Here is a 15996-nt window from a genome sequence, read left to right on the forward strand (position 1 = left end):
AATAAAAACAAGCTCTCCCAAACTCGATTCTTAGTAAATTTACCCCCTGGGTTCCTCCCACATCACCTGATGAGGCCTTCCTCTATTTTTACACAGTGGATTCTAGCAGCCTTTCTGGCTATAGCATTTATTTCACAGTGCTCGGCTCAGCTGCATGGTCAGCTATTTTCTCCCAGCTATTTCACAGAGGACTGTTTCCCAGCTTCACAGCCACTCCAGCAGCTGTTCTCCCACAGCCTGCATACCCAGCTCCTTAGCCACTCCAACTGCCGTTCTCCCACAGCCTGCATACCCAGCTTCTCAGCCACTCCAGCAGCCATACACCCACAACCTGCATACCCGAATTCTCAGCTACTCCAGCAGCCGTTCTCCCACAGTCTGCATACCCGGCTTCTCAGCCAACACCAGCAGCCATTCTCCAACAGCCTGCACTCCCAGCTCCTTAGCCACCAGAAATAGCCATTCCCCCACACCATCGGCCTCAGGCCCTGATTCAGAGCCAGACGCTCTTTCAGAGCGCTTGCTCTGAATCAGGGTGGCATTTTTTTTTAACCAGCCTCCTGGCCGCTCGCTAAGCTGTGGGTGACCACCCACAGCTTTTGCGAGTGGCCAGGTGATGGTCGCGATGGTCACAACCATCGCGACCATTGGGCTTGCGACGAGACCCTTCTTGTGGTAGGGTCTCGTCCATCGCAAGCCCCAGTGAGCTTCCGGCTCTAATAGTGCCGGAAGCTCACTACTGAGGCCACCCCCAAACGGCAGTCATTCCTTCGGGAATGCCTCCGTTTGGTCAGCCACCCCCCCTGCCTGCCTCCAAAACGGGCCAAGCTGTCAATCAAAATCATCAGCCTCCCCGTTTTGGTGCGAGACCCGTAGCGATGGAGCGCCCATCGCTGGCCGGGTCTCACTCATGCGCACGCCGGAGCCGGCTCCAGCGTGTGCATGCGCAGTGTGGGACCATTAACCTGGTTGCAAGCACTGTGCGCTCACAAACTGGTCTAAATCAGGCCCTCAGGCCACAACATCAGGCTCTAGCCACAACATTGGCTTCTAGTTGCAAAATCGGCCTCTGGCCACAACATTGGGATGTAGCCACATCATCGGCTTCAAGCTGCAACATCGGCCTCAGGCCACAACATCGGACTCTAGCCACAACATCAGCCTTAAGCTGCAACATTGGGCTCTGGCAACAACATCGGCCTCAAGCTGCAACATCGGCCTCAAGCTGCAACATTGGGATCTAGCCACAACATCGGCCTCAAGCTGCTCCATCAGCCTCAAGCCACAACATCGTCCTCAAGCTGCTTCCTAGGCCTCAGCTGCTCTACCCAGCCAATCGGCCAAATCTTTGGCACCAACTTCATCTTCACCAGTTGTCCAACCGCTACAGCTATATGGCGCAAACGCCTCCACTTGTGTCTTCTACCATCGACAAGACTTCTTCTACCAGCTTTCAGCCAGTTGTCTGGGGCAATTAATAAATTTCTCTTTCCACCTGGTCTTTACCTCTCTTCCACAGGGACTCTTGGGTGTCAGATCACCGACAACCATAACAGTCATAAACCTGGGTCTTAACACTGCTGACAGGTGCAGAATTTCATTCATGGCTGTTTCAAACTATCACAGGGATGTCTCCCTGTGATTAATTGCTGCACCTGTTCACTCACCTGGTCTGCTAGTCCAATGACTAGAGACCACTCCCTATTTAAACTAGCTCTAATTTACATTCACAATGATTTGCCGAGTTCCATCTACCACTGAATTCCAATCCTGTCAGTGCTGCATCTTCCATGCTGTGCACAGATCCATTATTTACCTGCTGCTGTCTCTGCAGTTCCACCAGCATTACAGCATTCAGGCTACTCACCATCTTGGAAACCTCCACCACAGTGCTCCATTACCTGCCTGGCCTGCAGCTTCCATACAAGTCAACCTTACCATAGCACTCCAGCCTGCAAGTGTACTCTGCTATTTACCTGTAAACTGTATACATCCTCAGTCTATACCATCTTTCCGCTGGGCATTGCTTGCTGTTCTGTTCTACTCTGTGCTCAGTTGTTATCCAGGTATATAGTATACTACTGTGCTTATGGTATTGGTTTCCCTGTACTGCGTGCTGTTGCCTTTGGCTTGTTTAGAGAAGGGTGCTGGTTCCAGGGCTGTGGTTCATTTGGAGGAATACAGTATTCAGAGACTGTATAACTTTTCTAAACATTCAGTTTCTGAGTTCTGCACTGGTTCCAGATCCAGGTCTTGCATCAGAGCTTTGTCAGGGTTACAGCTTTCTCAAGATGTATCCTGGATACATAAGACTCTGATTCTTGGTCAAACAGTAGAAATTCTCCACAACATGGATGCCTAAGCATCCACCGTTGGGTAAAGGTGCAAGATCACTACAAGGTATTGGCGAGTGCAATAGCACCTTCTACACTATTTTTGCTCTTTATCTTCTATTCTTGGTACAAATCTGAGGGTTGAATGCATCCTATCCTCCATTTGGATTGAGATCCTTATTAAAAATATTGGAGAAATATGGTAAAAAACAGAGCGCTGCGTGTATTAGAATTTAATTGTGTAATGCCATAAAAATAAAAAGTAATAAAAACAAATAGCTGAAAGGATGTAATGTTTATAGCTTTTTGTGAGGTATTTGCAGTTCTGGTGTGCTTGTGATAAGGATTCCAAAGTTGTGCCTGATGGAGATGGACATTTGGACACTAACTACTGGTCCCTAGTTCCTACCTTCAGATGTTTAGTCTTCTCCTAGCCGGTTTCCTCTGCACTCATATGCGCACTTTCAGCGTGATGTTCTCCGTACTTCCAGTTCCTGCTTTTGGCGCTGACCAATGCGTTTCGTGCTATCACACTTTTTCAAGGTAGCTGGGTTAATGGCTGATCTCCTCTTTATACTTTAAAACTTTGAAAAAATGCTTCTGGATGTGGTAATAAAAATGGGGTGAACCTCAAGGTTGGAGAAACACTAGAACCAACTTCCAAGTTATTGCATTCAACCATGGAATTCAGTCAAAGAATCCCATATTCATATTCTTATGTCTAGCAGTCATATTTCCCTCTTGCTGGCCCATCTCCTACAACATGTTACAAATTACCTCTTATTTTCTTGAGGTTGTTGCTAGGTGTCATGACTGAGGCTGAGGTATTGGAAGCTGTGGACCTGGGTTGCAGGAGGAAATGGAGACGAGTGGCCTGGATATATGTTCTCCTCATCCACAGATCTTGGGTGTTGATGAGACCTGGGCAATGGTGCGGAGTCTAACCTATAAGGTGGTGTTCGCCAGTGACCTCCTCCAAGTGGGATATGGGCTTAGCTGCACCGTGCAAGCAGGTCACAGTCCTTTGACCAGGCACCCAAGCCCCGCAGGAATGGAAACACAAAATATTGGTGGCCCTGAGAAGAAATGCCTAATACTAGGCACTAGAGTACTGGAGGTTTCACTGAGGGTAAGTACCCCTGGGAGGGTATTCAGGTGCACCCTTGCACTGAAGACTGGTACTTGAGTACTTTTCCAACAGTAGCGTGAGGACACTCTGTCATACAGGAAGCATGCTGTTAGTTATGCACACGGGCAGATATGTTAAACACACAGTAGCACAGGAGATCACTGTAGACATTAGCAGACAGGTGGAGATGGTAACACACTGTAGCATAGGAGATCACTTGAAACGTAAGCACACAGGTGGAGATGGTAACACACTGTAGCACAGGAGATCACTTGAGACGTAAGCATGCAGGCGGAGATGGTAACACACTGAAGCAGCCACAAGGAGCGAAAGAACCTGGACCAGGAACTCAACTAATATGCTCTAGGAGACAGCCATTGTTCAGGCATACCCTAGGGGACCCTTTGATAGGTGCACAGCATCAGCTGACTACTCACCTATCCCGGGACAGAAGTACTGTCACATGGGCAGACTGTCATGGCGGCACTCATGACGGGAACTCCAATCCCTGCCACTGGACCACCTGCAGTCTTCTGCACTCGGGGAGAGTATTCAGCTCCTCCTCTACCACCACGCAAGCCGTCTGACTGCCCAGGAAGTCAGAGGAAGCCGGCGGAATGGTAAGGCGGTGCCGAACCCCGACTTGACCCTGACAGTAACCCCCTTTCAGGGTGGGCATCGAACAGCCATCAGGCTTATCTGGAAATCTCCTATGGAAGTTTCAGATCAATAGTGGAGCATGCACATTGGAATCTTTAATCCATGCTCTTTCTTCAGGACCATAGCCCTTCCAGTCAATGAGGTATTGAAGAGCATTGAACCTATGACGAGAATCCAGGATCTTCTCCACCTGGAACTCAGTACCTTGCAATGTTCACACTTGAGGCAACTTGGGGGATGAAACTTGAAAGTGGTTAAGCACCAGAGGACGTAGAAGAGAAATGTGGAATGTATTAGAGATCTTCATTTGCGGAGGAAGTCCAACTTGTAAGCTACTGGGTTGATCACTTTGAGGACATGATAAGGGCCAATGAAATGTGGAGTGAGCTTCATGGATGGCACTCTCAGTCGAATGTTTCTAGAGGATAACCAAACCCTATCCCCAACTCTCAGCAGTGGAACAGCAAGACATTTCCTGTCAGCAAATTTTTTATAATTTCTTGAAGACTGTTTCAAGGAATGATGAATTTTACCCCATAGGGCTGAAAAAGGCTCGACCTCCTTATTTACCGCTGGAACTTCTACTGACGGGAGATCCTAAAAGTCTGGGATTCGAGGATGTCTACCAAAGACAGTAAAGAAAGGAGTGGACTTGGAGGAAGAGCGATATTTGTAATTGTGAGAGAATTCTGCCCACGGTAGGAGATTCACCCAATCATCCTGGGAAGATGACAAGAAGAGCCTAATAAAGGTCTCCAGCTCCTGGTTAACCCTTTCCGCCAGACCATTCATCTGTGGGTGGTAAGCCAAGGAGAATTTTAATTTGATCCCACACGTGTTGCACAGGGATCTCCAAAATTTGGCCACAAATTGAACACCCCGGTCAGAGACTATTTTGGAAGGCCGTGCAATCTGATAATATCCCGAATGAATATTTTGGCCAATTGGGGAGCAGATGGAAGACCAATCAGTGGAACAAAGTGTGCCATTTTCGAAAAGCGGTCCACGACCACCCATACAGTATTATGGACCTTATTCAGAGCCGGTCGCACAGAGCGTGCAGTCGGTCTGAATGAGGGGAGGACCTCTTGAATTTTCAAGACATCCTCCTTTGCAGTGGTAAGGCTGTGGGTTAACACCCACAGCCTTACGACCACCTAAGGTGATGGTCGTGATGGTCTTGACCATCGCGACCATTGGGGCTTACGACGAGACCCTAGGGTAGAGTCTCCCTTGTCATAAGCCCCGGAGAGCTTTCGGCTCTGTCTGAGCCGGAAGCTCTCCACTGACATCACTAGTGATGTCAGTGGGGCCGCCCCCAAACGGTCGGCGTTCCCATGGGAATGCCCCCATTTGGGCTGCCATCCCCCCGGCCCACCTTCCAAATGGGGCGAGCTGTCAATCAACATCGACAGCTCGCCCCCTTTGGATCGAGACCCGCTATGACTGGCGCTGTCGGTCATAGAGGGTCTCACGCATGCGCACGACGGCGCCGTCACCGTCATGCGCATGCTCTGTGGGGGGCCATTGACCCAGTCCAAGCGCATCAGCGCTAACGACCAGGTCTGAATGATCCCCTATGTCCCTTTCACCGAGGTAGCTCAGAAATGAAGTCCATAGAAATATGGGTCCATGGGGCAACTGGAATTGGTAGGGGGTGTAATGGACCAATCATTCTCCTGTGAGGAATCTTGTGTTGAGCACATTTAATACAGGATAAGACAAACTCCCTAACATCTTTCTTCATGGTGGGCCACCAGTAAGACCACTGTAGAAATTGGAGGCATGAGCTCATGTCAATAATTTTTTACTTAAACTGGAGACCACAAAAATTTTCCCAGGTGGCGGAGATAATATCTGAGTAGGATCAAAGACAATAGGATCAAGAATGGGGTGAATCTGGAGATGATCCTCTTCCTCCATTTTGGTCATAAAAGAACATGAGAGAGCGTCAGCTTTCTTGTTCAAGATGCCAGGACGGAACTGAAGTTTTAAATTAAATCTGGAAAAAATAAGTGACCAGCGAGCCTGCCTGGCATTCAACCGATGAGCTGTTTGAAGATAGATTAAACTTTTATGATCTGTGATGACTGTAATTGGAAATTTAGCTCCTTCCAGAAGATACCGCCATTCTTCCAGTGCTAAACGAATGGCTAGTAGTTCTTGATCGCGGATAGCATAATTCTTCTCCACGGGAGAGGACTCATGGGAGAAAATGCCACAGGGATGGGTTTTCCCGTCTTCAGCGACTTGAGACAATACCGCCCCTACTCCAACAGAAGATGTGTCAACCTCCACCGTAAATGGCCTATCAAGTTGGGGTTGGTGGAGAATTGGGGCCGTAGAGAATGCTATTTTTAGTCTTCAAAAAGCCTGCACCGCTGGATCAGGTCAACTGGACGGATTGGCTCCTTTTCTTGTAAGAGAAGTTATAGGTGATACCAACTTAGAGAAATGCAGAATGAACCTCCTGTAATAGTTTGCAAATCCCAAAAAAATGCTGAGTGGCTTTTAATGAGGTAGGCTGAGGCCGTTCGGAAATGGCTTTCAATTTGTCAGGATCCATTTGAAGGATCTCCCGGACATTATGTGTCCCAGGAAGGGTACAGATATTTGATCGAAGAGACATTTAGACAATTTCCCGAAAAGACAATGGTCATGGAGGCGAGACAATACCTCCTGTACATGACGATGATGGTTTTGTAAATCCTCAAAAATAAAATATCATCGAGATAAACCACAACGAATCTATAGTGAACATCCTGAAAGATTTCGTTGACATAGCCTTGAAATATAGCTGGTGCATTGCAGAGGCCAAAAGGCATCACAAGGTACTCAAAGTGGCCATCCCTGGTATTAAAGGTGGTCTTCCACTCGTCGCCAGCTTTTATTCCACTCGTCTCCAGCTTTTATCCAAATCAAATTGTAAGTACCGCGTAAATCCAGTTTAGTGAAGAAATGGGCTCCTCGGATCTTAAAAAGTTCGGAAATCAGAGGTAGGGGTTTCCGGTTTTGATGGCAATTTGATTTAGGCCTCGATAGTCTAGGCAGGGATGGAGTCCTCCATCCTTTTTCCATACATTTCACTGAGGGATAGTACCCCTGGGAGGGTATTCAGGCACAACCCTTGCACTGAGGACTGGCACTTGAGTATTTTTCCAACAGTAGCGTGAGGACACTCTGTCGTACAGGAAGCATGCTGGCAGTTATGCACACAGGCAGAGATGTTAAACACACAGTAGCACAGGAGATCACTGTAGACGTTAGCACACAGGTGGAGATGGTAACACACTATAGCATGGGAGATCACTTGAAACGTAAGCACATAGGCGGAGATGGTAACACACTGTAGCATGGGAGATCACTTGAAACGTAAGCACACAGGTGGAGATGGTAACACACTGTAGCAGCCACAAGGAGCAAAAGAACCTAGGACCGGAAACACAACTAATATACTCTAGAAGACAACGTTGTTCAGGCAGTGCCCTGAAGAATGAGAGTCGAATATATACCCTAGGGGACCCTTTGATAGGTGCACAGCATCAGCTGACTACTCACCTATCCCGGGACGGAAGTACAGGTTGAGTCTCCCATATCCAAAATGCTTGGGACCAGGGGTATTTTGGATAACGGAATATTCCGTATTTTGAAATAATTGCATATCATAATTAAATATCTTGGGAATGGGGCCCACATATACACACAGAATGCATTTATGTGTTATATACACCTTATACACACAGCCTGCAGCTCATTTTATACAATATTTTCAATAATTTTGTGGCTCAAGCAAAGTTTGTGTTCATACATGGAATACATTTATGTTTCATTTACACCCTATACACACAGCTTGAAGGTAATTTTATACCATAATTGTAATAATTTGTGCCTTAGACAAAGATTGTGTACATTGAACCATCAAAAATCAAAGGTTTCATTGTCTCAGTCATGCCAAAATTATTCCGTATTTTGGAATATTCCGTATTTCGGAATATTTGGATATGGGAGACTCAACCTGTACTGTCACATGGGCAGACTGTCATGGTGGCGCCCATGACGGGAACTCCGATCCCCGGCTCCGGACCACCCGCAGTTTTCTGCACTCGGGGAGAATATTCAGCTTCTCCTTCGCCACAGTGCCAGCCGCCTGACTGCCTGGGAAGTCAGAGTAAGCCAGCAGGACGGTAAGGCAGTGGCGATCCCCGGCTGGACCCTGACACTAGGCTTATATATGACTGGAAGTAAGATTTAGCAAGGAAAGACAAAATTTACTCTGGTGAACTGAAATGATTCACTAATATAAGCCACAATTCACTAAATTGACATGTAAATTTTGTGAGTTCAAGTTAACTGAAGTGAATACAGTGGGCAGACAAAAAGAGGCATGGCTACATATCGTGGGAGCGTGTCTATTGACCCCACATAATTGGGACACCTGGTAGGATTAATGTTGGGAGGAAGGTACATCACTAGCTAAGCAGGCAGAGTTTGACTAACACATTTGCAGACACAGGGCTAGTGAGGTCACAGTAGCTCAGTAACTCAGAAGACAATTTAACAAAACAATATCACTGGGGCAGCTGAGCTATTCTGAGCTGTCACAGTGATACTGGCCTAGTAAGGATTACTTATCAATATGCCAAGCCAGTATTTATAGAAGCATGCATTTGTTAGCTGGCTTGTTGTCTCACAGCTGAACTGAAAGCTCAGATTTTAGCTTTCAGTTCCATATAGACAGAAAAAAAGTTTAAAAATATATTTAAATTTTTTTAATTATTTATTTCACAGTGTGAATTAGGTAATTTTGTTTGATTGCACAGCAAGTATTAACAGACTAGCAAGAATACAGGAACAAACATAAGGCCATGGAAGAGTAAAGGCCTGACTCCTGAACCACAAGTGGTTTTTGAAATCACAAAGAAAATCAGTGGTCACACTCCTATATGAAAGACCTAACTAATGTAGTTTCAATAGATCAGATCTATTATTAATAGAAATAAAAGTGCTTTGGCCACTAATAAAATTAATGAATCGTTGGGACCCACAATAACAATTGGGACCCCACCCTTGTGGAGCCCCTGGAGCTGCTCCATGCAGCACTTACCAGGATGCTATAATTTGCTTCAGAGCTCCAGGTAAAATATTATATTCAGGGCCGTATCTAGGGGTGTGCAAATGGTGTTGTCACAGTGGAAATCACTGTTGCTTCCACTTTGGTGCCAGTGTTTGGCTTGCAAGATACTGGGGGTGGCACCCTGCAGCATGGAAAGCCATCTGAGAGCTGCTCCAGGTGTGGCCTTATTATGCTGTTGGCATTCAGATTCCTGACCCCATCACATGTGCGGTAGTGAGTAGGGAGGTGGGGCCAGCCCAGTGTGCCCTTTTGTCTGGCTACGGCATGTAATATAATACAGTGCATACAGATCACTGTGAAAAGACATAGCCCATTTTCCATCAACATAAAACTTAAAATGATGCAAAAACCCCACTGCATAAACACTATTGATTAGCTGTCACTGTCACACAAATTATTGGTAATTACCGGTAGCTTTGAAGATAATGAACAATATATACAATATATAGTACCTGTGAGGGTAGAATAAGCAAACAATTAACATAATGAAACAGAAATAGTAATTTACTATTTTGCATTTACTAAATGGGAAACTTCCTACAGATACCAGTAAATTAGGGGGTGGACAACTTGATAATAATAAAAAATTCTATAAAATCATTACTGATATAGATATTTACCATAGACTTGAAATACTGCAATGTTTTTATTACCTCCAATCTTTGTACATGCCACATTGGAACACCAACAAATACTGCCATTAGCCACACAATACCTACAAGAAAGATTAAAGGGATTTTAAACTTCATGATTTTTATATGGACAAATAGTTAATTCCACATGGAAAGCATCATTTAAATTTTAGTTTAGGCAGCAACTGTATGAGGGTTTTACAGTTCGGCAAAACCAAATATACAAATAAATTTACCTTACAGGTACTAATCATGTACAGTATATCAAATCTTTTGGTCCTATAAGGAATCTTTAAGTTCCCATTTAACACCACCGGTTTACAATTCCTTTTCAGAACAGTGGGCCTGATTCAGAGCCGGACACTAATTGCGGACGGTCGTTCCAAAAAAGGGGCCGGCTATTTAAATTGAGCGCTCGCTCATTGCGGTTTGTTGTTTTGTTGTTTGTTTGTTTTGCGGCTCTATGTCTGAGCGAGCAAATGAAAAATGCGCTCGCTATTTTGTAAAGACGCCCCTTTGCCGTTCGCATCACATGTCATCTCCGGTATTTATTTGATTAATCGGGTACATCGAAAGGCGTCTGACCTGCTCGCAGTGCTTGTGGTAGGTTTAACCTACCGCTATCACTGCGAGCAGTTCAGACTATAAGACAACCAAGTGACGTGGTCGATGACGCTCCTTTACTAATTATGCACACCCAGTAAACGCCCTTTTGACCGTTAGGCATGCCTGCGTTCGGATCTCCACTCCCCCGTTTTCAAGCACCTTCCCCTGTTACCACCCACAAACGGTACATTCTGTCAATCAAATTAACATCCCCTCGCTGTTTTACGAGCGCACGATTTCCGACAGCAATGACTGTTTTGCGCATGCGCATTACGACCCATACGCATGCGCAGTTGTGCGAACATCGCTCATAGCGAACGAGCGGCCGCTTACGAGCGGCTCTGAATCAGGCCCTGTGTTTCTTAACTCTGGTCCTCAAGTGAATTTTGAAGTTAACCTACTTGTTCCAAAAACAAGGGATTCCTTAAAATATGTCTTTATGTTTTATGCTTTCCAAGTGTGTGGCTGCGTAATGGAGGGTACACACTGGATGATGTATTGTAAGTAGAGACAATGAACGATATAGCCACTAATCACAGGCTGGTGTGTACAACTAATACATCTGTGAACAACATCTTTCACAGATCTATTGTATATATCTTTCATACCTGCTTGTGTGTACACACGACCAACCAACCCATACACTGGACACAGGAATCAGTGATAATGATATCGCAACTGGCTGGTGTGGCCAGACATATAAGGCTGCCGATTAGTAAGTGTGTATGCACATATCATATGTGCAGAATACTTCTGAAATCATTAGATCGGTCAGCATCTCGGGCGGGTGGCCGATCCATTGTTCAGGTGTGTACCCAACATTACTCTACAACACTGGGAATAGCAGAATTCTGCCGACACTATATACAGTACATAAATAATAAAAACAACAACATCTATAACATAATCAACAACAATAAAAAGCTAAACCATTTAAGTTTTCTCCCATTTCACCCTGAAAAATAACATTTAGAATTACCTACAGTTGTATCCTTGAAATGTAATTAGAAATAATGAATTGTTTTTTTTGTGTAGGCAAAATGACAATTCAAAAACTAAAAATGATTTATGCAACCAGGAATGTACAGTATTATAGTCTGTACTCATGCCTTGTACCACTGTGTATGATGCTTTACTGTTCACTTGTGCTGTCCCTTACAAATTATACTGCAGTGGGAAAAATGTTATAATTAGTATTGAAAGGGTAAATTGCAAAGTTGTTAATATATTACAGGCATGTTCAATACTTATAGATATAAATGTCACATTAAACTATTGTAATTAAAGAAAATGACTTACCTAACATCGTGAATGCCCTTCTGTTTGTGTATTGCCATTTCATTTTTAAAGGATGTATGATTCCTTGGTGTCTTTCCACGGCAATGCATGTCATTGTGAGGATTTCAGTGACAATGGCTGTAGACTGAACAAATGGTACCATTTTGCAAGCAAAAGCACCTGTATAGTAACAAAACAAGGAAGAATGAGTTTTGTCATATTATAATTTACTCTTAAAAAATTATATGAATGGAATATGCCTTTATATACATAATAAAGGTATTCCAATGTACAATGTAATACTTGTTATACATGTCTACATATACATATAGACACACATTTTTCAATGTATCATGCAACATGAATAACACTAACAGCAATAACACAAAGCTACATTCGGTGATCCCTTCTTTATATACTGTATAGTAATGGGTAAAAAGTCATTGGGAACAAGTAAATTAATTTGACAGTGGGGATTCTAACTTCGCTTATTATGTTCTATGCACACATATAGGGGAACATGCTGAGTTGTTGGATGGAATTTGTGTCTAAATAGCAAGAGAAAAATATGCTCCAAAAATAGCATTCTGCTGAGCTGGCCGAGAAGCTGTCTGCACAAGATGGGAATACTAATATTGTTACAATTCTCTAAGTAGCCACTTCGTTAATAATCCTTTCAAGATATGTATTTTTCTAATAAATATATTTTTGATAATTAAGGTTGGTATATAAGTTGTGTAGAAGCACCCTAGGGTCTTAAGTATATCACCCAAAAAAATAATAATAACAAGCATAATTTCCTAATGGTTTGTGCACACATTAGTAAGAGACTAGATAAAATATAACCTTTCATGTATTTTACAAATAAATGTAATAAACAAGACACAACAACTAATAAAGGGGGAGATATGTCCAGCATTGTGAAGATGTCCAAAGCAACCAACCAGCTTCTGACTGTCATTTATCTAGCACAGTAAAGGAAATGGCAGTTAGAAAATGATTGGTTGATTTGGGCAACTTCTCCAATTTATCTCTCTCCAAGGCTTGTTACATTTCCCCTCAAATATATTAACCTTGTACAATTAAAAGGGTCTGGGTGGACCGCTAGTAATGAAATACAGTAATATGATAGGTAGAAGTCAGGGCACCAGGATAGGCAAGTAAGAAGATATGTCTGAGAGTGGTGAGAGTGAGGCGAAATATGGAATTGATAGAGGGGGAAATGTATCAATAGAGATAAAATAAGGAATTTGCTCAAAGCAACCAATCAGCTTCTAACTGTAATTTCAGAGAATGTGCTAGATAAATGGCAATTTAGAAGTTGATTCGTCGCTTTAAAGAACTTCTCCACTTTATCTCTCTCCAAGACTTGATACATCTCCCCAGAGTGTGATAGAGAGTGAAAGTACAATTAGATTAAAATATGTGCACCAGGATCCAAATGTAGGAAAATCTTTCTGTTTAATGGGAGATAATAAGCCATGTATAAACTGCCTGACTTCCACAAAATGCTTAAGGTGCCTACACACTTACCGATTTTTTACACGATCTGGCCGATTCCGACGCATCGGAACGACAGATCGTCTAAAAAATGCCCAAATCGTGAGTCCCCACTCACAATCATGATGCGATGCGCGTCCCCGTTGGTCACACATCGCATTGTCACATCTGCCGTGCTGTAGGGCAGATCTGGCAATCTGGGAACTCAATGCACTGGTAAAAAGTAATGAATGCACGATGGATCATTTGAAGATGGACCAAATCATGTGCAGAGCTGCTGGGGAGGAGTTTCAAAGGAAATCATACATGATGTCGGATAATGTGCAGATTGGTAAGAGTGTAGGCACCTTTAGTTACACTAATGATTCAAGGATCATTGAACTTAAGTATTAAACATAGGGAACTTGATTGCACTGCATGCAAATAGAATTGCAGTAAACAATGAATGAGTGAACACCTTATATCAAAAATAGTTAAAGAAGTGTCTGCTTTTAGATCAGTGTCTGCATTGTAACCTAGATAATACTGCATTTGAGCAGGGGTACACTTGTTGCTCACATCTTGCAAAGAATTCAGTCTTGACTGATTCCTATTTTTACATAGTAAATATAAATAACTTTTCTTTTATCTCTGAGACTGTAGATTTATTTTACCTATTTACAGTACTTACTGTACCACTGGTAGTTTCTCTGTCAACAGTGTACTTATGTATCATAGAGACATATAACAGGATACTCATGGGTAGTCCAGTGTCCATATAGCTGATGGACATCAGGTATTGAAATAAATGTTAATTAGTCTGAGAGAAAAGAAAACTCTTTTTCTGGGGCACTGTAACAAAATTCATTAAAGCATAACTTTTAATTCTAACTATGAACTCACAAGAGAAACAACACATTTAAAGGTACTTTACGTGCCACTAGAAAAAGTGTTCTAGTAAATTCAATGAAAACACAAGGACTGAAGTATACTGTTATATTACTCCACAGAGATGCCAGAAATTGTAATTCTCATGTTACCTGAAACAAAGTTTTTCTCAGCAAATATTAAATTAAACAGATACACATCCAATAATTAATATGTATACATAGTAAATATTTAACATCTTAAGACAAATATTATTTTAGTTCTTTATAGTAATAAAAAGGGTAAGATGTGTCCTCTTGCATCCTTGCCGCTCGCGCTGCAAAGGTGCGCACGCTATTTGCTGTGTCTGCGTGCACCACGGTACACGATGCCGCGGGCTGCATTTGCACCATTCAATCCTATGGGTTGTGGGTGCAAACGCACCGCGCCTACCCATTGGTGGGTGCATGAATCACGCCATACAGAAGTCAGAACTGGTCCCCATTTTGAATGAATTCTGAGCCCTGAGAAAAAGCACTGCTCGCACACTGCTAGTTACAGACCTGATTTGAAATATGGTTGATTAACCCTACAGTATATGATCATTGATATATTTTTTTCATCAATAGTTTTTATTTAATATTTAAACAACAGGTGTCTATATAAAAGTAAAAGAGAAGGAACAGAAAAGAAGAAAAGATAGGAGGGAAGGGATCACATTTCACATAAAGCAATGCTTATATACCCAACACAATACAAAAGAATTGCAATACACAATTTTCAAGGTTACAGAGCATATAATAAAAGTGAATCTAAACTGAATAACGGGGCACTATTTCAAATGCTTAGGATGAAGAGAATGGCCCTCTTAACAACAGTAAATTTAAGCCACTTGAACCATTTCATCAATGGTGGGGAGGCTGATGTACAGTAGAACATGGGACTTTTAGTTTTTTCCATGATAAATGCAAACTGTATCTTATAAACAATTTTATCAATGGAAGTCGGAAAAGGATTCTTCCAAAACTGAGGTATGGCAGTTTGGGTTGAAGTCATAATGTGTCTCAATACATAATAGTTGTATGTGGATAAGTCTGGGGGAAAAGAATAAAGAAGAGCAAGTGAAGGAGAGGAGTGTAATCTAACGTATAAGACTTTATAGGAAGGTTCAAACACCGCACACCACAAGTGTCAAATGTAAGGACATCCCCAGAAGACGTGGAAAATATCACCAACCTCCATACAGTTACACCAGCAGAATTTTGAATGAGCAAGCTACATGATGTGTACCTTAGCTGGAACACAATATAACCAGTGGAGTATTTTATAACTTAGTTCTGAGGGGGTTATAACATTTGGATGGTTGGTGGGCTGTTCAATAGATTCCCAATGCTGGTATGTAAAAGTAATTTGGATGTCAGACTCCCATTGAAGCTGGGTCTTAAATTTATCTGCAGGACCATCACTGAGACAATGGGCATACCAAAAACAGATGTTTCCCCTAAAATTGCTACATGTTACCTTAGAAAGTAAAGCAGGATAGGGCAGATGCAGTGAACCACTCACCTTAACTAAGCTAGCCACCCAGTGTCTAATGCGATATATAATATGTGGGCAGTACACTGAAAGGAAGGTAGTATTGAGACTGCAGTTAGGAGAAGTGGTTTAAAGTGTTGGTACAAAAAACATCTGTGATAAGCTGGATCCTACTGGAATTTTAAGTTGTAAACCTCAAGTCAGGCATCAGGTGAGAGAGCACTGACATAGAGTGTAGAGATGAGCGGTTTGGTTTTGCAGAAATCCGAGCACAACCAAACTTAGGGTTTTGGGTCGTCCTCCAGAGTTTGGATCTCAAAATGAGGCAAAATGCAATATTCC

The 15996-nt window shown here is 43.0% G+C and overlaps 1 protein-coding gene across 1 annotated transcript in view; it reads right to left on the bottom strand.

Moving 5' to 3' along the window:
* The window catches only part of QRFPR (pyroglutamylated RFamide peptide receptor), a 210768-nt gene that overhangs the window by 34566 nt on the left and 160206 nt on the right, over positions 1 to 15996 (bottom strand). The window contains exons 2-3 of the mRNA XM_088452234.1: positions 11794 to 11952; positions 9910 to 9971 (exon numbers count right to left, since the gene is read on the bottom strand). Of these exons, the coding sequence (XP_088308360.1) occupies positions 9910 to 9971; positions 11794 to 11952 (221 nt within the window). The remainder of the gene's footprint in view (positions 1 to 9909; positions 9972 to 11793; positions 11953 to 15996) is intronic.

Source organism: Taudactylus pleione, unplaced genomic scaffold (assembly GCF_031769625.1).
Source record: "Taudactylus pleione unplaced genomic scaffold, aTauple2 ptg000036l, whole genome shotgun sequence".
Classification (NCBI taxonomy): Eukaryota; Metazoa; Chordata; class Amphibia; order Anura; family Myobatrachidae; genus Taudactylus; species Taudactylus pleione.